At 46.6% G+C, this 21,869-nt stretch overlaps 2 protein-coding genes across 4 annotated transcripts in view; one reads left to right on the top strand and one right to left on the bottom strand.

The window, feature by feature from the left end:
• Window positions 1-528, bottom strand: part of LOC116948800 (oxysterol-binding protein-related protein 9-like) — a 51,787-nt gene extending 51,259 nt beyond the window's left edge. For both annotated transcript variants that reach the window (XM_032965902.2, XM_076071786.1), the window contains exon 1: window positions 412-528. In XM_032965902.2, coding sequence (XP_032821793.2) covers window positions 412-433 — 22 coding nt within the window. In that variant the 5' untranslated portion in view covers window positions 434-528. The remainder of the gene's footprint in view (window positions 1-411) is intronic.
• Window positions 469-20,900, top strand: LOC116948799 (uncharacterized). 2 transcript variants are annotated; one of them, XM_076071788.1, is made up of 12 exons: window positions 469-561; window positions 2,581-2,781; window positions 5,561-5,818; window positions 8,611-8,970; window positions 9,959-10,063; window positions 11,293-11,358; window positions 12,128-12,166; window positions 13,569-13,601; window positions 14,227-14,286; window positions 14,800-14,832; window positions 15,542-15,598; window positions 17,543-20,900. In XM_076071788.1, the coding sequence occupies exons 3-11, from the start codon at window positions 5,761-5,763 to the stop codon at window positions 15,583-15,585; spliced, it is 798 nt and encodes a 265-aa protein (XP_075927903.1). In that variant the 5' UTR covers window positions 469-561; window positions 2,581-2,781; window positions 5,561-5,760; the 3' UTR covers window positions 15,586-15,598; window positions 17,543-20,900. The 2 variants fall into 2 exon arrangements, with proteins under 2 accessions (XP_075927903.1, XP_032821792.2); XM_032965901.2 differs by lacking the exons at window positions 469-561; window positions 2,581-2,781 and having other exon boundaries at window positions 15,542-20,900.
• The last annotated feature ends 969 nt before the right edge of the window (window positions 20,901-21,869 follow it).

Below are 21,869 nucleotides of genomic sequence, written 5' to 3'. Positions count from 1 at the left end.
ACGTCTGACATGCGCTATTATACTCTCCGATGTGTTTTCTAGTTATAGCTCGTATTGTCCGACGTTTCGCTCCACGAGTTCTAAAGATTTATCCAGCACGTGACGCTTCACAGCGACACGTGGAGCGAAACGTCGGACATCGCGCCGAACAACATGCGGGACACCCCCAGACAGCTAGCCAGCACACCTGCGAAACTCCACACAGTAACACAGTAATACAGCACTCTCACTGAATCCGCTGCTGACTGTGGTGGCCGGACCACAGAGGAGGACGTGGAACACAGTGTCTCCTCGTTCGAGGGCAGGTGCCGTGGACTGTTGAGCTCTCGGGAGCTCCCTCCTCGTCCGCCTGCCCATTGCGAGCTAGGGCGCCGCAAGCTCGCCGCTTTGCCGTCACTAAACACCTCGTACCTCTCCACTTCCTCCGTCTCATGCTGTCGTCGCGGGCATTGCAGGGCACGGCCGGGGTGCTCTCGGCCGGGCGCTGTCCACTGCCCTCGGGGTGCTGAATCCACCAAGCTGCCACTCCACGGTCCTCACTCCGTATGGCACACGAATGTTGTAAGTGTGAGTGTGTGAGTGTAGAGTGTGTGTGTGTGCAAGTGTGCGCTGTGCAAGGCGCTGGTGGGGCTAAAGCACAGGCGTGGTTTAACTGTATCAATATGTGAGCGAGATACCCCGCCCGCCCGCACGCCCGCGCGCTCTCTCGCTCGGCAAAGGGCGAGGAGCAGATGAATGAAAAGACTGCGAGGGCGGGCGGGCGGGCGGGCGAGAGGGAGTGAGAGAGGAGGGAGCAGGAGGAGGGACGGGGAGAGACGGGATTTCTGCTCTCGTGACGTCAATACGCCGACCTGTTATAAAACAGCAGCAGTCACCCGGGCGACCAGCGGGCCCTCAACAGCAGCTCGCCGATTGTTGTAGCAACGCGGCGCGTGCGTGCAGAGGGATGATGCGAGCGTGTGGAGGAGGCCCGCGTGTTTCCAGCGAGTCCGGCTGCGCGCTCTTGGTGTCCACGTGTGGCGCACCACCAGCAGCAGCTGCGGCGGGATTGTGTGTCTGCTGCGTTCTTGCGTGTTACCTAAATCACAGCGATGCTGTTGTCAATGTGAACAAGTGTCGTGAATGAATGGAGGTGATCTGCCATCACTAAATCTGCACCATGAATACAATTAGTAATTAGAATAAATCCGAATTCAAACCGAGGTCGTGTGGAATGTAAAAGTCCCCATAAGGATTACAGCGCACAAATATGGTCGATCCAGAATTGCTATGGGGTGAGCGGTGGCGCAGTGGTTGGCGCGATGCACAACGAACTGGCTCCTCGAGTTTGATTCGCGGCCACGGATAACATCAGTGGCGAGTGATATGTGAAATAATCCTGGCGCTCCGCACCCTGTCTACACTAACCCAGATTAGCCAGGGTGGTGAAGTATGATCATCAAACAACTCCCATGACTTGGTATGCGCGGAGAAGCCTTCATCCAGCAGTGGATTGACGACGGGTTGCAAGCAAGCAAAGCTAACGCCACTAAACACAATCATCATATTATTAACGTATTATTTTAACATCTGTTAACGCAAAAATAAATCCCATTAAGAGAATAATTAAGCGTTAAATATAGTTATAGCGCCATGATAACATTTCCAATGCATTGCTGTGATCTAACTGCCCCTCACTGATGTCGCTTTCACGGCGTAATGCAGGTGATGCACGTGTTGATTAATTATTATTATTATAATTCTTCTTCTTCTTCATCGGCAGGTGAGCGAGTGCTCGGTGGGATCGCGTCACGCGCTCGCTTGCAGTGCCGCAATAAATTGTGTTGACCCTCCTCCTCTCCTCCTCTCCGCCTCACCGCCTCACTCCGCATGGCTCTTCCCCAACTCTCCAATCTCTCTTCCTTCTCCTCTCCCTGCCTGGCGCCGGCACCAGCCGCTCGAATCGAGCGCCCACGCGCGAACTCTCCGTGCCCCCAGAGTGTTCTCCCCCACCCATAATCATTCTCGGCTCTGTAATTGGGTGGGGGTCGTTGTGGGAGCGCCAGAGATGCCTTTGGCCATCGGCTCTCTCTCTCCCCCTCGTCATTCTTCACTCGACTCCTCGCTGCCGTCCCTCGTTCTGTCTCCCCCACCCACGGAGTTAATATCTCCACCAAGTGTGGGTGAGGCTGACCGCTGCCCTCATTTTCCCCGCAGGCTCCCCACGACTACTCAGCAGTAACATGTTGCAACTGTGTAAACATCAACGTCTCTTGGCCAAAAGGCAGTGTTGCGTGTTGGAATCCCTGAGCCAGTGATGGAAGTTCCACATTCATGCGATGCCGATCAATGTCTCCGCTGTGTAGACAGTCTACACCATAGGTCCCTGGCGAACTTTCCACAACCCGTGACGGTGGACCAAATTAACCGCTCCCCGACCTTGAAGTCAAACCATTCCCACTGGCAGCCAAATGTTCAAACCGCATCGCGCCTTCGGGCACCACCACGCCGACCTCCTTCCATAAATAGGCACATCTCTGATTGGTGATTTCGTCCCGTGTCCGATATTATTGTTGTTGTATTATTGTTGTTGTATTACAGCGCCACCCGGCTTAGCTTCTGAGGTCTGCCGAGGTGGGAGCCGCGCGTGGATGAACGACGGCGAGAGAGCGGAGCGTGACTCGCGAGGCGCGGAGCTCGCGAGCGAACTCCCTCGAGTCTCGGCCGTTCGTGTTCTACTCAAACAGTGGTCGCAGTCGTGAGTGGCGCGGGGCTGGCGGCGGTTGCGGTGCGAACGGCAGAGTGAGCGCACGCGCCGAGTGGCACTCTAAAATAAAATACTCCTGGCACATTAAAGATTGTGTTTTGAAGATTACACAACACGCGCAGACACGACACCGCTATCAACAGTGCGCCTCCCTATTGACTGATTTGTCACAAATCGTGACCACAGGTAGATTCAGGGGATTTGATATTTAGTCGTGTTTAATGGCCTCCTTAAGCTAGCCAGCCATGATATAACTCTGACACGCAACGTGCGTAGGTCACACGTGCCTTCTGCTTCTCACGTGCTCGACGCCATGCCTGCATCTTCTCGACTTGATTCTTAATCGATCTGCGCCTATAGGTGTATCGGCAGCGTGCGAGCTGCATTCAAATACAATGTATATACAGTACTGTAGTCTACGAACCTATGTCGTTCATTCGCTTTGAGATGAGCTGCGTATACCGCAGAGTATTGTTTACGTGGTGGAATGTTTGGTGTCCCGTATTGGTGAAATGAAATGATCGTTTTAGGGTGCAGAGTGAGCACTAGAGGGCAGTGCAGCAGCGTTCATTCTGCTGCACTTCAACAAGCCACTGAACGAGCATGGTGAAGCATGGTGAAGTATGGTCAAACAACCCCCTTTATCTGCACAGGGTGGGGAGGCCCTCATCCGGAAGTATATTGATAAAGGGGTGCACACGTTTAGGAGTTTGAATTTGTAAACTTCGTAATACCCTTCAGAGTGCAATACAAAAAATATTAGTAAAATTATACTCATGCAATGCTGTATTATAGTTGGAATGTGATTTGAAATTGTAGCAGATCGGATCGACGCACTGATTCTGATCATATTCCGTGGAATCATGGATGGGATCTATATTGTTTAAAATCCCATTTTAGATCCAAATCGTGTGATGTAAATAAACCCCCCAACCACAGAATGTGCACACAGGAACAAAGACTTAAACCATGGGACGATGCCTCAATCGTTGTTCTATTCAAAAGGAGGCAAACCTGTTTATTATTACGCGCATACAAAGAGTTCACCCAGACCATACGGACCCCAAGCAAACCACTGCAGTCCGCACTCCTTCAACGGCGGAGGAAAAGCAAAACGACACCAACTCTCTCCCGATGCCCCCTCGTGGCCAGCAGACGTCGACGGCGGCGCTGAGCTGCTGAGCGCATTGCCATGCGCGCTAGGCGGGCTGGTGTCCGGGCTGGTGTCTGTCGAGCGTCCCTCTAAGTCCACACGGACCCTCGCCCACTGCCACTCGTGACCCCTCCCGTCCATCCTCACCTCGCTTGAATGACCCGCTGTGCGACACACACACACACGTGTCGTGACGTAAATGGAGTCGCAATGGCGTTTAGCGCCAGCTACTGAGAGAAGAATGTAACTGTGCGTGTTAGAGCCTCTCTCTGGCACCACAGTCGGTATGGCATGGAAGGGGGCCCTAGGGGGCATGGTTCTGGTGACAGAGAGAGGGCAGTTGAGGACGCGACAGTCTGGGTGACCAGGACAGGATAATGAGGGGGGCCAAAAGGTGTCGAGAGGGACACGTGATGTATAGTCCAGAACCTTCTAGTAGGATCTAGAAGGGGGCGTGGCAGAGGGCGGAGCCAGGCCACGCTCAGGGGCATAAAAGGGAGGTCCCGAGAGCCGATCGAGGCTGTCTGTTGAAATGGAACCCGTCGGTGCTACGTCTCTTCGATCCTCGGTCTTCGATCTGTACACTCGGCATCGTGGGTCAGGCAGTGTGTTACTGACTGGCCCGGTTATGTAGTTACCCCGTTGTGGTCTAGCTAACCTGTTGTACGTTATGTAGTTACCACGTTGTGGTCTAGTTAACCTGTTGTACGTTATGTAGTTACCCTGTTGGGGTGTGAGAATACACGTGTTGCCTCCAAGTTCAAGTGTGTGCTTCCGTGGAACCCACTTGACATGTACCGGGCTAGTGAAGTATGCTGGTGGCAATTTGCATATAAGCCAATCCCATAGAGAAGTGGGCTTGGCAGATAGCCCCACCACCAAGCACTGCACTTCCGTGTTTGGCGGCCATGTATGACCTCTAAATGTCGCTTTTTCAGTGACTAAGCATTATACAATGCTACTGATCCTTCCTTAATTATAATTATATTTATTTATTAATTACCTTACCCTGTTTTTTTTTTTTTTACAAAATAGCCAAGCAGATGTATTTTTTACATATCCATCTCTCCACGGATTTCTTACACAACTCATCAGCCACATGACATTCTCGGAATTTATCATTTCAACAGCATTTTTTCTCGACAAGTAAACTGGTCGATTTCGACATCCGCTGTCTCATCAGCAGTCAGGCTTGCTGGAATCAATGCTCGTGAACTGTTGCACTTAGAGACAAGGACCCCTTACGCTGCGGGTCCTAGGTGCGAGTAAGACGCTAAGTTATATTGCAACACATGGCTCTAAACAACCACAAGCATCGCTGTGGGAAATATACATCAGCATTTTTTTCGCACACAATGTCTCGTGCTCTAAACAACCACAAGCATCACTGTGGAAAATATTAATCAGAATGTTTTTCGCACACAATGCCCCGTGCACATATCTGTATTTCCATATATTAAAACGAATCTTACAAACCCATAGTAGGGATGCCCAGCCACCTCGGTTCAAAATTGGCCATCACTACACCTTGCGAATTCGTTATGGGGCAGTGCAATTGAGGAGTTTGAGTTGTTGGCTTCGAAGCGTTTGAGTGCTGCATGGTGAAGGCGTGCGCGTATTTCTTGCTGGAGGTTTGAGGAACTAAGCCCTCTTCTCTGCAGCCCCCTGAGGACGGCGGAAGACGGAGGCGGGCGGAAGTCTGCTGACTTGGGCAGCGCGGGATGGATAAAGGCAGCGAACCCGCGTCATTGCAGACACGTGAGACAGGAGACGGGAGACTTGTGAGACAGGAGACTTGTGAGACAGGAGACGAGAGACTTGTGAGACAGGATACTTGTGAGACGAGAGACAGCCGTACAAGATGTTACCCACACATTCCCTTTGGCTGTTGCTTCTTATTTTCAGTCAGCGCGATGTGGGTACGTATATATATTTATTTCATTACATTCAGCATAAAAGTTATCTTTACTATATTGCATTTAACACTTGCTGCACCATCGATTCAATACAGGAGTGATTTTTTTACACATTAATTCGTTTGAAACGCTGTTTACTAAATTGTATACACGATACCAATAACAAATATTGCCTTTTGAGGCAATATTTATGACACGTGAGGCTGTACCTGCCACATCAATATGGTTTGTTATTCTCCATGTTTTGGCTAAACATGATGTACTCATTTATATATGACTATATGGCTATATGACTATATGACTTAATGGCTATATGACTATATGGCTATATGGCTATATGACTATATGGCTATATGGCTATATGACTATATGGCTATATGACTATATGACTATTTGGCTCGGATTCTGTGGTGAAATATGGTCAAACAACCCCTGCAAAATCTAGCACGTTATAAATGTAAATATTATTAAGACCAACCTAGCATGTAGACACTTTTATCGAGTAATGGGCTGATCACTTTGTAACATATTGTTTTGTTCCTAGGTAGTAAGTGTAATTTTCTATTCTTAGCTCTTTCGGTAAAGTCACGTTGAAGGGAAACAATAAAATAATAAAATATATATAAAAACAATATTTTCTAATTGCTTATGCCTCAAAAGTACAGAGAATGGCTATTATTCTCCACAAACTTTGCTTTTGTGACCAGGACAATGATATTTTTAAATTGACCTATTTTCAATGAGAAAACGGGTGAATTTGTGTATTTTCGTTCACATAAAGTCAGAAAAAAACCCATATGAATCTAAATTAACATATATTTATACTAAAGTAATACAAGAATGAATACAAAAGATTTAGACACCAAGGCGCGCTACCACAGGCGGGACTGGCCACAGCGGACCGAGTTCTCTGTGGTGAGGAACAATCTCGACAAACTACTCACTTCTAAATCTTTTCTAGTAATTGTTTTTTATTACTTTAGTATAAATACCTGTTAATTTTGATTCATATGTTGTTTTTTTCTGACTTCATGTGAACGAAAAGACACAAATTCGCCCGTTTTCTCATTGAAAATAGCTACATTTCAAAATATCACTGTCCTGGTCACAAAAGCAAAGTTCGTGGGGAATAAATAGTCATCCTCTATACTTTTGAGGCATAAGCAAATACGAAATAACACTTACTACCCAGGAATAAAACTTGTGTTATATCGTGTAATGGACTGCATAACATTGCTTTCTGTATTATCGTACATATGACTATTATACAGTATCTTCTAGAGGGGCTCTCTTGCGCTCTCTCGAGTGGAGGCCCCTCTGACAGCAGTGGCGCAAGAAAGCAATTGCAGGGGCTGTGCCTTTATCTTGGATACAATTATAGCAATTGGCTAAAATAAATTATGATGTATAGTGAGTAGCCAAGCATGACTTAAAACAAAACTATAGCGAATTCAAATGCAATAATGCATGAAAACAAAATCATTGGACTAACGAGCAGGCATTGCACAGCTCACGATGTGGGTATAACGAGCCGAGATTTAACCCGAAAGTGCCCCAAGACAGTTACTTGTGGTTGCTTTTGACGGCTTTAAATTAAACAAAAATGATTCTGCAACTTGTTGATTTTCGGCCGCATCCGACAGGGACTAAGAAAATAAAATCATGAGGATATATGTGGTGGTGGAAGTAGAAAAAGATGTATAAACGTTCATTATTTGGCTGAAAATATTTGAATATATAGAGGACTGCAGAGCTTGGGAAATTGTTGGCACTGGTTCACTGTGTGGTCGCTGCCTTCCCTGCTTGTCTGTGGCTCTTCGTGGCTCTGTCATCCTCTGTTCGTGAGTGAGCGGTACTGTGCACCTTACAAGTTTGCATTAGTGTTAAAATGTTGTGTTTACTCCAAACAAAAATTAAATTGTGTGTGACACCAAATGTCCCCCTGAAGCACAACGAATATTTAAACATGTACACACTTCCACTTGGGAAACATGGCCTTGGCTTCGTCACTTCTCACCTAAATTACTGCACTACAAGCCGATTAATTTATATTAAGATTGTATCGTTAAAAAGTATACTACAGAAACCCTCATATTTTAGAAACAAAGTACTGTATTTTTAACCCGATCTTACGATTATTACTGTGCTTGTTTATCCATGAATGCAATGCTGAGATGTTATCTCCCTCACCTGTTCATCAGGAAATCATGGGTTAGATCCCGGCCCTTGATGATACCTGTGCATACTTGGAGTCCGCATGTTCTCTGTCTCTCTGGTGGTCGTATGAATGTTTCTCCAGGTTTTCCACTCCACATTTAGAAACAACATGCGTTTAGATTATACGACTGTTACTATAAATTCCCACACTTGATGATGATATCAGCCACTTCGAAGAGCTATCATCACGCGTGGCCAGGTCGCCTCTGAATAAGATCTAATAGCTTGGAAGTTTTTGCCTTGTAAATAAAGTAATATTACATAAATACACCTTTTTTCCTGCAAACATTTCGCATTATGGGACCATGTCACTGTGTAATCTCAATTGAGTAATTTGTGGTGTAATTTTTTTACATTCGGATGTTACGGCCAACACCAGCTACATTGTACAGTACTTTCGTTTTCCCAATGCATTGGACAAACCCAGAGAACCCGGAGAAAACCCATGCAGAACAGGGGGAGAACATACCTAAGTCAGGAATCAAACCCAGGCCCTTCTTGCCAAGGCACGATTTTCCACTGGGCCGCCTTGCCACCGTCGAATGAAATGATTTCTGTGCGACTTCCATTTTCTTTAGGTCCGTGCTGTGCAGTCAACATGGACGCAACAGGAGAGGGACAGGAGGTTCGCTGCTCTGGTTACGAGAAGGCACTCACCCCGAGCGTCAACCTCGGAAGGGTCGTGTGGCACTACAAGCCAGCCAGCGGACAAGTTCCTTATTACACTTACCTTATCGACTACAACTACAACACCAAACTCACAGACACGCTGTCAGGAACGAATTTTTCCGACAGAATCAAGATCTTAACCGAGGGCAATTCAAAGAATTCTCTCTTCATCAAATCTTTTAATGCGAATGACGGTGGCATCTACACGTGCAAGATCTATGGGGATGGGTTTAAGTTGTTATACATGACATCAGTGACTCTACCCATGGGTAAGTCGACATCAACTCATACTCTTACTGCGCGTGGCATTCACACCATTTTGACAGCGCAGACCATCACGAAGGCACCGATGCGGTTCACATACGGGTATAGTCACGGTAGGGGGTGATGCTGCAAAGTGGCGATACCTACATAAGGACATTTGCGAGTATTTTTTTAATTTGGTACAACTTGCCCGTGACACTGGCACACATGGCATTTAGGGTGAACACACCTCCGCAGGTGAACACACCCCCGCTGGTGAACACACCCCCGCAGGTGAACACACCCCCGCAGGTGAACACACCCCCGCAGGTGAACACACCCCCGCAGGTGAACACACCCCCGCAGGTGAACACACACCCCCGTGGTGTCGCCACGCACGGTGATCATCATCGGCACGGCTGTGCGCAGAGTACTGAGGGACGTTTTCTCGTTACGCGCAGGACAGCAGCGGTGGCTCCGTGGCTCTTGGCGTGCCACCAAGAGGTGGAGCACCTTGAGTTGCCCTTACAACCACCGGGTGCAGGAGGAGGAGGAGGCAGCGTTGTTTTTATGAGGCTCAAGTAAAACTGGAAAACCCCATCATGATTGAACGTTCATTCATCTTCCAGCTAAACGTTAAGGCTCTTACTCGCTAATATTTCCGATTGAGAAACATTTGCAATCCGATACAGCATGTCCACGTGAAATTGCCCACACGCTGTACGCTCCATCCTCCCTGTGGCGCTCACTTCTCTTCCTTCCCCTTGACACGCTTCTTCGTCTGCAGCACGACCCTAAAACAACGTTGCCCAACGTTGTCCCGACAGCTCCTTCGCTATGACAACACCTGGCTGACGAACCGCGGATATCTTGATCCCTGAACTGGTGCTGGTGACATTGCGGCTCCTGCGTAAGTCTGTTGTCACTGACGGTTGTTTTTTCTTTGTTTGTATCCCCTGTGATTTTTCCATGGCATCCGCGATGGGCACCACGGGAACAAAACGCATCTCTCAGCAAAGAGCGGCGTCTTTCCACTAATCGTGGGGGCCGCCGCCGCTGCGCTTTTAGTGATTGTCACGTCCATCATCATCTGCTGCTGCGTACGCAAACGACAGAAAGGTACCGGTACCTCGCCCTCATCTCTCCCCTCCCGCGCGAGAGGGAGGGAGGGAGGACGTCGGTGTCACCAGAGGCAGCGGCGGTGAGACTAGGCACACGCAGAGAAGGGGACAACACAGAGAAGGGGACGACACAGAGAAGGGGACGACACAGAGGGGACGACACAGAAGGGGACGACACAGAGAAGGGGACGACACAGAGGGGACGACATAGAGAAGGGGACGACACACACTACACACACTACACACACACACTACACACACTACACACACACACTACACACACTACACACACACACTACACACACTACACACACACTACACACACCCTACACACTACACACACACTACACACACACTATACACACACTACACACACACTACACACACACTACACACACCACACACACTACACACACACTACACAATACACTACACACACCACACTACACACACCACACACACTACACACACCACACACACACACTACACACACACTACACACACACCACACACGCCACGCACTACAACAACCGCCATTCGCCACTAAGTGGCGGTGACGTCACCACGACGCTTGTGCCAGGCCATGTGCACCTTGAGGCCACGTGAAGTGTCGAACGCCCGCTGGCAGGTCACGGGGCAGACCCAAGTGCCACGGGTCGACTGACTAAGATGACTGAGATGACTGGCTGATGCACCACCTGTGCCCCCTACTGTGCCAACCTGCTGTGCTTTAACCACCCGGCGCTCCGTTCGTTGTTGTGAGCGTCGCTCCTCTGCCCTCCGTTGTTGTTGGAGGGCAACTGCCTCCAACTGCCCAGTAGCGTCCTTCACGAGCCTCCTCCACAGAGGCCGATCTTGACACCGCTGGTACCAGTCATCGGCAAGTCCACTCAGCTCCACGTCCTCCTGTACCACATCACTCCATCTCTTCTCGAGCCGGTGCCGCGCCCGTTTAGCCCCCTCGATCCGGCCGAACAAAATCTGTTTCGGCATGCGGTGGCTGGACATGCGGGCTACATGACCCAGCCATCGCAGCCTTGCCTGTCGGAGGAGCTCACCGATGGGACCTTGCCCACACACACACGCCACGCACACACCACACACACACAACACACACCACACACACCACACAAACAAGACGCCTCGTGGCGAGCTCCTACCGCTATATCCATAGAGGTTCTAAAATGTTCATTTGAGTTGTTTCTGTATTTTGTTGTGTTTGTTAAGTCGCTCGAAAGAGAAGAGAGGAAAATGCCTACACAAATCTCAGAGGGCGCGACCCAAATAATGCAGGTGCTTATCGCTCATGTTTTTATTTACATTATGCTCGATTTTACGATGCAACCTCAAACATTAATCGTATTCATACTCTTTGGTTCTATTCGGTAAAGTCACGTAGCTATTTTTGATATGTAAACTCCATTGTCAAGGCGCCCTGGTCCTCCCACCGAGCTTAAAAAGACGCTGCGAATCTTAGCGGCGGTCATTGAAGCGTTGTCATCCCGACAGTTCTGTTCCTTCACCTGAAGAAGGCCACTTGTGTTGTGGCCGAAACGTCGTGAGAATTTTATTGTTTTATTTTTTTACCTACGTGACTTTACCGAATAGAACCAAAGAGTATGGATCCTTGCAGTCACGAAAGCTTCAAATCGAGAAATAATCGTATTACCGGTTCCTAAACGACGAACCAAGCTCAAGGTGTTGCTACTGACTGGGTGCGGACATCGCATTCAGTCGTGGAGCCGCGTGGAGCCGCGTGGAGCCGCGTGGAGCCTCCTCGGGGCTCCTCGCGGGCCTCCCGTCAGCACTGACGGACGGAGGCGGCGTTTACCTTGCGTCAAGGGGGCTCTCAGCTGTCACTGCAGCCTCGCAACCCCTTTGGTTCTCAATAGTTAAAATAAATAACTTGTATAATGTTAATACATACATAGGTTTAATGGAACAAAGTAGTTGTATCCATAAGACATGTGTTTTGGGTTGCAAGGTGAATGTTGGTGCAGTGCGTTGCGAGATGAACGTTCTTCTCAATTGCCACCTCCCCCCCCCCCCTCCTGCTGAACAGGAACGGAGGAATCCCACTACGAAATGATCGACGTGCATGGTGAGCACCATAGGGCTCTGTGTTTGGATGAATTTCACAGCCATTCTGAATGCACGAGTGGATAAAGGCTCCCCCGTCCCCTGGATGTGAGGCGTTGTTCGGGCCATGCTTCATCACAGAAGCCGAGCCATGCCGCCGACGTCACACACAATAAACGCGTCATTACCCCCCGACCCTGGCCTTGCTGGGCTCCGAGCAAGATTCAGATGTCCTGCGAGGCCAGCTTGTCAAGTTTGGAGTGGATCGACGCAAGCAATAGCCACAGTGTTAAACCCACCCGTACCGCAGGAGCCTCGCGCTGACTTGAGTTAGATCTGAGGGGCCAGACTTTGATAGCATCGTGGGCCACACAACGCAGGCAGACGCGCTGCCAACACAGCCACTCCCCGAGCTGCTCGCCCTGCTCCAACAAAGTGGTACTCATTTGATCAACCCCAAAGAGATTAGGGGCTGATGGTCTAAGTGGTTAAGTGACAGCCTATGAGTGTTCAGGCAGGCCTCAGCTTACGAACAACCGAAGAGCGAACATCCGCACTTATGAACCAGCTTTCATGAAAGATTTGTCGTAATTTTTTTTTACATTCACTTAAAACACGAACTCTCACTTGCAAATAAAACTGCGGCACCATTCTGTTCAGCTGAGCAATCCTCCGCGATATGTAATGAGTCAGCTTCGTGCTGGGAGTGAGTGTTTATGTCTTTGTGGGCTTTTAAATATACTTGATTGCTGTTCCGGCTTACGAACCGTACGACTTAGGAACTCGGCCTGAACGATTTGGGGAAAATATCTCATTGCGATTTTTGTGACAGATATTGCGATTTGATTTGCGATTAAAAAATGTTTAAGTCAAGCTTCAGTTCAATATTCACTGTGTAATAGATGTAAAACACGTGATGGAGCATTACCACGTGATACCATCACAATATGAGCTTCTCTGTATATGCTAATGCAAGGATGAGAACTAAAAAGATATGAATTGCTTCCAACATTTATTTATTAAAATGTTTTAATTGAAATAGAACAATCAAACTGAACAATTGTTAAATTAATAAATTAAGTTTTAATAGTAATTTTTTTTTATTAAAATAAGAAAGTAATAGGACGTTTCAAATCGCAAAAAATCGCATCCTTTACAATTTTCTAATCGCAATGTTTCAAATTGCGATTTCGATTTGAAATCGATTAATCGTTCAGCCCTATTACGAACAGGTCTCAGGAACTAATTGTGTTCGTAAGTCAATGACTGTTCGAATGTCGATCAATCGAACAATAGGGCCCACTGCTAAATGATCTTACACAGCAGCATATCCTGTGGTTGTGTGCTGTATGTCCTGCCTCTGAGACAGGATATTAATGTTTCCAACATGAATTGCTTCAAATCCATATGCTTTTACTTTGCAGATGAACGTGATTCCACTCAGGGCGCTGAAAAGGGTAACTCCTTTTTGTAAACGTTCTGTCGATAAATCCGTAAACAAACCCGCCTTTTTGAGTTGATCAAAGATATCCAGACGTGTAAGAACTAATAAGCCCCAAGTACACGATACTGACTGATTATGTGTGCTGTGTTTATTCATTTAAAATAAGTTTATTTCCTTAGGAAGTTGTGGTTTAAACGAAACAAATGACTTTCCTCTAAGTCACATTCAGCCCACTAATGACTTTGAATGCTGCAAGGCATTTCTCTGCATTGCTGCACACATGGCTTTTACAACCTACATTATAAGACGCACAATTTGTACATGTTTCAGGCAGGCTCACATAGTTCTGTACAGCCTTGAGTGAGGGTTCATTCTGACTGCAAGGATCCGGGGACCTTTGGTACGGTAGATTATGAGCTACATTTCACCTGTAATTTTTGAGCTAGGTAAAAAATGATCAAATATATTCCCTGTTATTCTTTTAGAGGTTTAATAAATACATATCTCAACGCTATTCCCATTGTTAAAAGTTTGTTGGTTGACAGTTGCAATTAGTTTTGAAAAATTTAGATTTCAACTGTGACGTTTTTATAAGTTTCTCTAGTTTTAACTTAATGTTTTTGCTTCGCTTTGACCAGGATCTGATCATATCCATGAAACCCCCTACGAAACTTTGAAGCAACATGTGGCCAATGAAGGTAAACGTGTCTACAGATGGTGCACTGGGGTGGAGATTGGAGTCGCACGTCTGTTTTCACAGAACATGCTTCACCAGTCGGCCCTTGCTTAACGGAGGTGTTCTTTACATGTACACATTACAGTATCTCAAATAAAAGTGTCTCCATGCTCATTCGTGTACTCATCTCAACAACACTAGTCGTACCCATCTCCAACCGTGGAAATTCCTAATTCCCATGGCAGGGACTAATTAATACATATGATGACTGCACTCCCGATTAGCACGGTTGGCTACGTATAGTGCGAAAGAAGTTCAGCATACATACATACATAGATTCACACAAAGTGGCACTCATTTATCAACCCAGGAGGGATGATGGGCCGAGTGGCTAAGTCAAAGCCTGTGAGCGTAAGTGGAGCACTCGTGTGCTGCTGTGTACTCACTCTTCATAAGTACTGTACACTGTGTTCATGATGTTAATGTGGATTGCTTCAAATGCATATGCTTTGTGTTATCCGCATGTGGTCCGCAGGCGCTTATGAAACCCTTGCACCAACTGGAAAAGGTAAAATTAATTTGTGTTCACTCACCGTGAATTAGCGGGCGTGTGCTTCACATCCAGTTTGATCAAAACCGATGATTCTCCCTTAAACCTTTCTCAGAGATACCCAGACACGTGCGAGAGCTACTTGGCCCCGAGACGGCACTTATAGAATCTGTGTGCTGTGCTTATTCGTTGTAAAGTAAATCTATTTCCTGAAGTACTTGCTGTTCAAATGATGCAAATAACATTTCTCTGAGTGAAATTCAGCCAATAGCTTGAGAATCTACACAGCACGTGATTGCATTACTGCACACATTGCCTTTGCAGAATACATGAAAGAAACACAGGCAATATTTTAAGCAGGCTGATATAGTCCTGTACAGACTTGAGTAAGGATGAATTCTGCAAGGATCCAGGGACCCGTGGTACTGTAGATAATGAGCTATAGATCCCCTGTGACATTTGTGTCCAGGTAAAATTGACAGTAAATGTGTACTGTGTTAATATTTTGGGGTTTTATACTTTTCTAACATGCCTTCCCATTGCTATAATTGTCTTAAGTTGATATTTGTGAAATTAAGACTTAAACTGTGACATATACTAGTTCTCTAGTTTTAACTTAATGTCTTCCAATTTTTTTATTTGAATGTTACACATTACAGGATACAATGTCTTGCGGTGTTTTGTCTCGTACATTTTTACAAAAAACAAATTATTTGCTTTATTGCAGACGCAGCAGCCCCCGAAAGCCACGGCAGCCCCAGCAGCTCATAAATTGATAAAAAATGCAAGTACAAGTCATCATGTTCCTTCGCCATAGAAATACGAGCTTTAAAATAAAGAGCCGGCCTGTGTATCTTGACAAATCCGTCCTAGCACCCTTCCCCAGGCCAGCGGCAGCAGATTGTTGTTGACCTCCAATGGACTTCTTCACACCGAGCCACAAGCCGTCCTCCCTTCCCCCATCCGCCGGTGCGGAATGGACGCTGTTTGTGTCACGACAAACCGCGCACACGAGTGTCACCTTTGTTCGTACAAACCGTGCACAAATGTAAACGAAACAACATCATTCATAGCCCTTTGGCAAGCCACTGGTGGCTGAAGGCCTCCCTGTGCCTTGTCAGTCATAGGTGTTGCTCGACCTAACTTCACCACGCTGGTCGGTTAGTGAAGGGGGGGGGGTCTCAGAACCAGCACGGATGTCACTCGCCACCGATACTAGCCGTGGCCAGCGATCAAACCTCGTTCATGATGGCAGTGCGCTAACCACCTTGGCACCGCATCGCTCATTTGCTGTTTAACCGCTGTTGACTATAGATTCATAACACCACAATACATGCTTCAAATTGACACAGCAGTTACTGCACTGCGCTCAGAACCCGGCATGCTAAGATTGAATCCCGGCCACGGCTAACAACAGTGGCAAGTGACATCGGAACAAATCATGAACCCTTCTACTTTCACAAACCCACACTGACCAGTGTGGTGAAGTATGGTCAATACCCCCAAGGCTCGCATGGCAAGGGGGGGCCCACATGCAGCAGTTGATTGACAAAGGGCCGCACACGTGTCAAATGTAATGAGTTAAGATCACCCGTGCAGCCACGAGATGAATTCCCATTCACGGTAATACTCAAGTAGAATTTAATCTTGAACAATAACCCTGAATATCGTCCCACCTCTACCGAGGAACAATTTTTTTTGATAGTGTTGCACAGAAATCTATTTACAACTATTATTTCAGTTGAGAGGACTTCTTCACTCCCGGTTTGAACTTAATTTGTCTCGCCATGTTCAATACGGAAGTTCATAAAGTATTATTACTGTTATTGTAAAGCAGCAGCATTTATCATTTGTGTGAACTTAACATTGTAACTCCAGATCACCACATTGGTGACATCAGGTGACCGCACGTTGTTTCCACTTTCATGTACAGTGCAAGCAGCACTTTTAACTTAGTCATATGCCATTCAGAGTGAGGCCATCAACACTTTTTAAAAGGAGGCACTATCAATCGGTAATCAAAGATAAAACAAAAATTCGGCCTGCAATCTGTAATGATATCCCCTGCAGCCTCCCTCGCAATGTAATACATTCTTACGATTCGAGGTCATAGTGATAATCCAATTACTAATTACATGCACCAGACAGCTGGAAAAATAATCAATCGTCATAACATTCAATGCAGGCATCATGATCCTGAGACTCAAATGTAATCGACAAATCCATGTATCTTTGCACCCTTAACAACAACAACCCTTACCATGTCAATACTTCAGAGTACACACTCCACACCATCCAGCCTCTCTCCTGCACAAGCCCGGCGCCTTCATTGGTACTGCAAGTCGGATGCAGGGACATTCGATCTATCGGAGGTCGTGCTCAGCTGCATCCACTCCTGAACCTCACCCAACCCGCCACCACGTCCCTCTTTGTCTTCTTCTTGCCCTTCTACCTTTGATTTTGCCGAGGAGGAGTTGGCAGTCGGGCCCCTTGTGAGCGTCGCTCTGCTTGTCCGCAGTGCACACCACCTTCCTCCATCCGACTCCACGTCCGACCTACGTGGAGTCCCAGTATTTGTGACACTTCCCTGTTCATCATTATTCTTCTCCATCCTCTTGTCAATATCTCACGAACGTAAAAATGTAAACGCTTCGTTCACATACAGTCAAAAGACAAAGTGATTTCCTGCTTTCAGAGCCTCAAAGCAGTGCTCATCTGCTGTTTACAGGCCGGAGCTGATGGTGGAAATTCCACATTCTTAAGGAGGAGGCATGTCTATCCATAGGACACCAACTGTTGACTTCCCCACAAAGTAGTATTCTTTTATCAACCCTAGAGGGATGATGGGCTGATTCAACCCCCAGCCTGGAAGTGAACTCATCACGTTACGATTGCAAGCCGCCCACTCGAGCACTAAGCCTGAAACAGGACACGATCCTGTGACTGTGAAACCTCTGACACGAATGTCAACACCAGCCTGCAACACCCAGTGGCAGCGTGTATGGTGAGATTTCGATAAATACCATGGAAAAAACCCCGGCAAGAAACCTCACACGGGACTGTCAATTGTGTATTCTTAAATGTTGGCTCACTATTACCGTTCACTAACGCGTACCGTAATATGTGATGTGTAATATAGTTTATATTTATTAACAAACACGAATTATTACTATTCCCAGTTGCGGCCTGTCAATGGGGGCCTCACTCGTGATAATGAAGGAAAAATAAACCTCCCGAGCAAGAGGCAAGCTGTACAGCATTACCATTAATGCATGTATAGAGGATCAAACAAATACATTTTGATTGCTAATTTTATTCAAATTGGTGGAATCTACACTATAACCAACCGCCACACTGCAGGTTGAAATTCTCGGCTTCTTCCCTCGCACTGATCCATTTTGGAATCCCATCTCATCGCCTCTTTTTGCAGGTTCTTGAGTAAATAGGCGCGTGCCACGCTCGTCTCTTAAACCTTCAATCGTGCTGGTTGTTGCTGGCCACTTGGCATTTTGGGCCTTTCAGCCTTTGCTTAGCATTCTTGGGAATAAATATATGTGATACATTTCTTGCCAATTTGTTTAACCAAAAGTTTATAATTAGTTTAAGAATTGATTCTGCTTTTGTTGAATATTTTTTTTCATATTTTTGTATTAAATGAAATAAGGCTCAAAGATATTTCTCGAGTCGTTGAGCCAGGATGTATCACATGTATCACAGGACTCTCATCGCTCTCTCAGCGCGTGCATTCGGGTCGTTGGGCACGATGTCCGACGTTTTGTTCCGCGTGCCGCGACCAACAGAAAACAGACAGCCATCAGCATAACAGCGACAACCTACTCAGTGGCATTATAGAGATGTCAAAACCCGTGATATTTTATTGTAAATAGGTCAACGTCCCACGGCTGTGTCTTGTTTTGTTGCCACACGAATATTTGCTTTGAAGCCATTCTACTTACAAACAAGTCAAGCTCCATGTATTAGTAAGTTAGCAAATGCTGGTTTAACTATGCCTTATGTACCCACAGCTATAATCACGTATATAAATGTAATACCACGCTTCAGCTGGTACCATGGTAGTGCACTGCGACTCGCAGGCCACCAGCTCGGTTCAGCCTCCTGGCGCGGTGGTTGAAACAGCGGGGTGGAGTTTATTTTTATTTTTAAATCCCCGAACCCACGCCTCTGTCCTCCACCCAACAGTGTAAGTCGACAGGCCACGGTCACGTGTGGTGGGGCAAAGCGTGGGCAATTCCCGCATGGAAGAGTAGGCCCAAAACCCCCTCTAGAGGGGGCTCACCAGAGCTCGCTGTAGTAGAGGCCTTGCCGCCAGCAGTCGTGTGAGCCAGAAATTTCAGGGCTGTGCTTTTTTTACACAGTTTCTACAATTTTACAATTATTGTGTTAAATTATATCAAAATAGTTTTTTGTTACTGTTATTGTAATGTGTGTAATATGTGTTACTAATACATTTATCTTTTTGTGATATTAAAAAAACCAAGCTCTGCTTTTCTTAAAACGTAAGCATTTTTATTTTAAACAAAAATCCTCGCTGTAGTTTAAAAAGGTACGATATTACATTTTTAGGAAGCTTTTTTTCAAGAAACTTGTGGTTATTAAAAAAGTTGTTACTGTATTCTGCAATGCATTGTCATTCTGAAACGAAACAACTTCACTTATTGCATTGTAGTATGAGGAAAAGATTTCACGAGATGCTGTGTGTGTGAGTGTGTTTTGGGTTAGGCGTTACGCTGCCGTTCCCCGTGCACATTCAAGATACCTCCTGCACAGTATCCATGCTGCAGCAGGCTGCAACCTCTTCTGAAAGGCTTTTGCCTGGCCCCCGTGGGTGCGATCCACTGGTTGTTCCTAGACCACGTACCGCTATCAAACTTGCTGTCCTCTGGGCCACTTCGGCTGCTCAGCCACGGTGGCTAGGAGATGTTAACTACTTCGCCTGGTATACAGGAGGTCGTGGTTTCGATACCGACCCTGATGCCTGCTGTATATTTGGGGTTTGCATGTTCTCGCCGTGGTCGTTTGGATTTTTATCTGGTGCCTCCGGTTTTTCCCTCCACATTTAGAAACATGCGTTTAAAGTATTTGATTGCTGATATAAATGTCCACGTGATAAGACACTTCGATGAGCTGTCATTTGTGGCCAGGTCGCTTCTGAAAAAGAGCTATACAGCTCAGTGGGCCTTAGCTGGTAAAATAAAAAAAAACACAGTTGCATTGTTTTTTAGGCACAACCGTTAACTTGTGAAGGCCCCACTTTCAAATAGCGATGACATTCCACTAAATGTATGCTTACGTAAAATATCTATCGATGACAATGCACAGTAAATATCGTAGAGCACACTATCCACGTATATAGTGTATTGTAGGCTGCTATTTACAACTTGATATTAAACGCCATTTGAAACAATGGCGTAAATTTAATACATCCCCCCTGCCTCCGTCCACCCAACGGTATGAATTGATGTACCACAGTCCATCGGCAGGTCATGCTTGGCGGGGTAAAGTGTGGGTACTCACACCTCCAATAAGCCGGACCAACATGCAAGATTGGAGGGGAAACCCCGGAGAGAGGCTCTCGAGAGCCCTCTGTAGTGGAGGTCCTTCCGGCAGCAGTGGAGTGAGCAAGCAATTGCAGGGCTGTACCTTTGTCACCTTTTATAAATGGCATTAACAAAAAATTTGAACGCGAACGTTTTTCATCATTAAGCTGTGGCAAACCCACGGGCTATTTCCATCGCTCTATCTCCTCTGTGAATGAACTCTCAGATATTTCATTCCTCGGCTGATATTTTGTCATTATTCTTGACCATCAGCCATCACCCCTTCTAATAACGTGTCCTGCTAAAGCTAACCGACTCTGCTTAAACGTTAGAATGATGCCTTTAACCTGCATATATTATCGACAACATACTCCCTTTCTTTGTGGCTAGCGTATATCTGGTACATTTGTGACCAGAAATATTTGCTGTGATACCAAGTTGGCCACTGGGTGTGCTTCGAGCAATGTGTAATCAAAGTGTGCCCTCAGCACTGCTTACCACAATAAAAAAGACGAAGTATAAACGCCACGCTGAACGTATGCGGTTTATTCAGTGCATGACTCAACACTGCTCTTAATTTCCTGCATTGCACATAGCCCTGCTTGCTCGCATTAAATGCTCCCACTTCGTCGACAGATGATGAATGGGTGAACACGACTTGAGTTTAGAAGCCACCGGTGCACTCAGGTGACCCGTGACGGCATTTGCTACGCGAAATCAGAGGCACGATTCACTTTCCTGGGAGTGGACCTGACCGAGGCTTTAATTCTCTCTCGATATTTTTCAGAACGATGCTGCCAGGCCGGCTTCAAGTCTGGGTTATTATCGGCATAAGGCACTACCACTAGAGAACAAGCTACGCCCATGCATAAAGATCCTTTATTACCGTTACATGTTTTTTCCTATCATCCCGTGAACAGGTTTATAGAATGATAACGGTGGTGGCTGTCAGGCTGTAGAAAGTCAACAGTGACCCTGCAATGGATACATTGGTTCCCACTATATAAATATGGAATTTGCACCATTGGCTGAGGACACCCAATGATGATGAGTGCCAAGAATTTCAGTTGGGTGGCACGCTGATCGAACGGCGATGTAGGTCACAGACAGCTGTGAATTCTCAGCGAATGCTTATGGAAGTGGCTATGATTTTATAGCTACGTAAACAAACGGCCTGACATGGTCATAATTTCTCAAACTAAAGCCAAGTTTCTGATTGTGCATTAAATTATTCACCGTCGATAAGTACAAATAAAGTGGCACTCAAATATTAACCAAGCCCTTGGCTATATCAGCCATCAACCAAACTAAAAGGGTGTTTCAGCACAGCGATTCACGACACTCGCGATTCTTAAAACGGTGCTAGTTGAAGAGTAAATGGGGGCATGAGCCTGGTACTTCTTCTGTATCGATTGCTTCGTCTCTTGTCTCCAATCATTACACCCATGGTGCTCGCCGGCGTCACGAGCCCAATAAGTCAATTGGAGGTCTCGCAGG

This window comes from Petromyzon marinus, chromosome 35 (genome assembly GCF_048934315.1).
Source record: "Petromyzon marinus isolate PM22_M1 ecotype Great Lakes invasive population chromosome 35, UKy_Petmar_22M1.pri1.0, whole genome shotgun sequence".
NCBI lineage: Eukaryota > Metazoa > Chordata > Hyperoartia > Petromyzontiformes > Petromyzontidae > Petromyzon > Petromyzon marinus.
The sequence above is the reverse complement of the archived record's forward strand: the minus strand, read 5'-3'. Positions and strand labels throughout refer to the sequence as shown.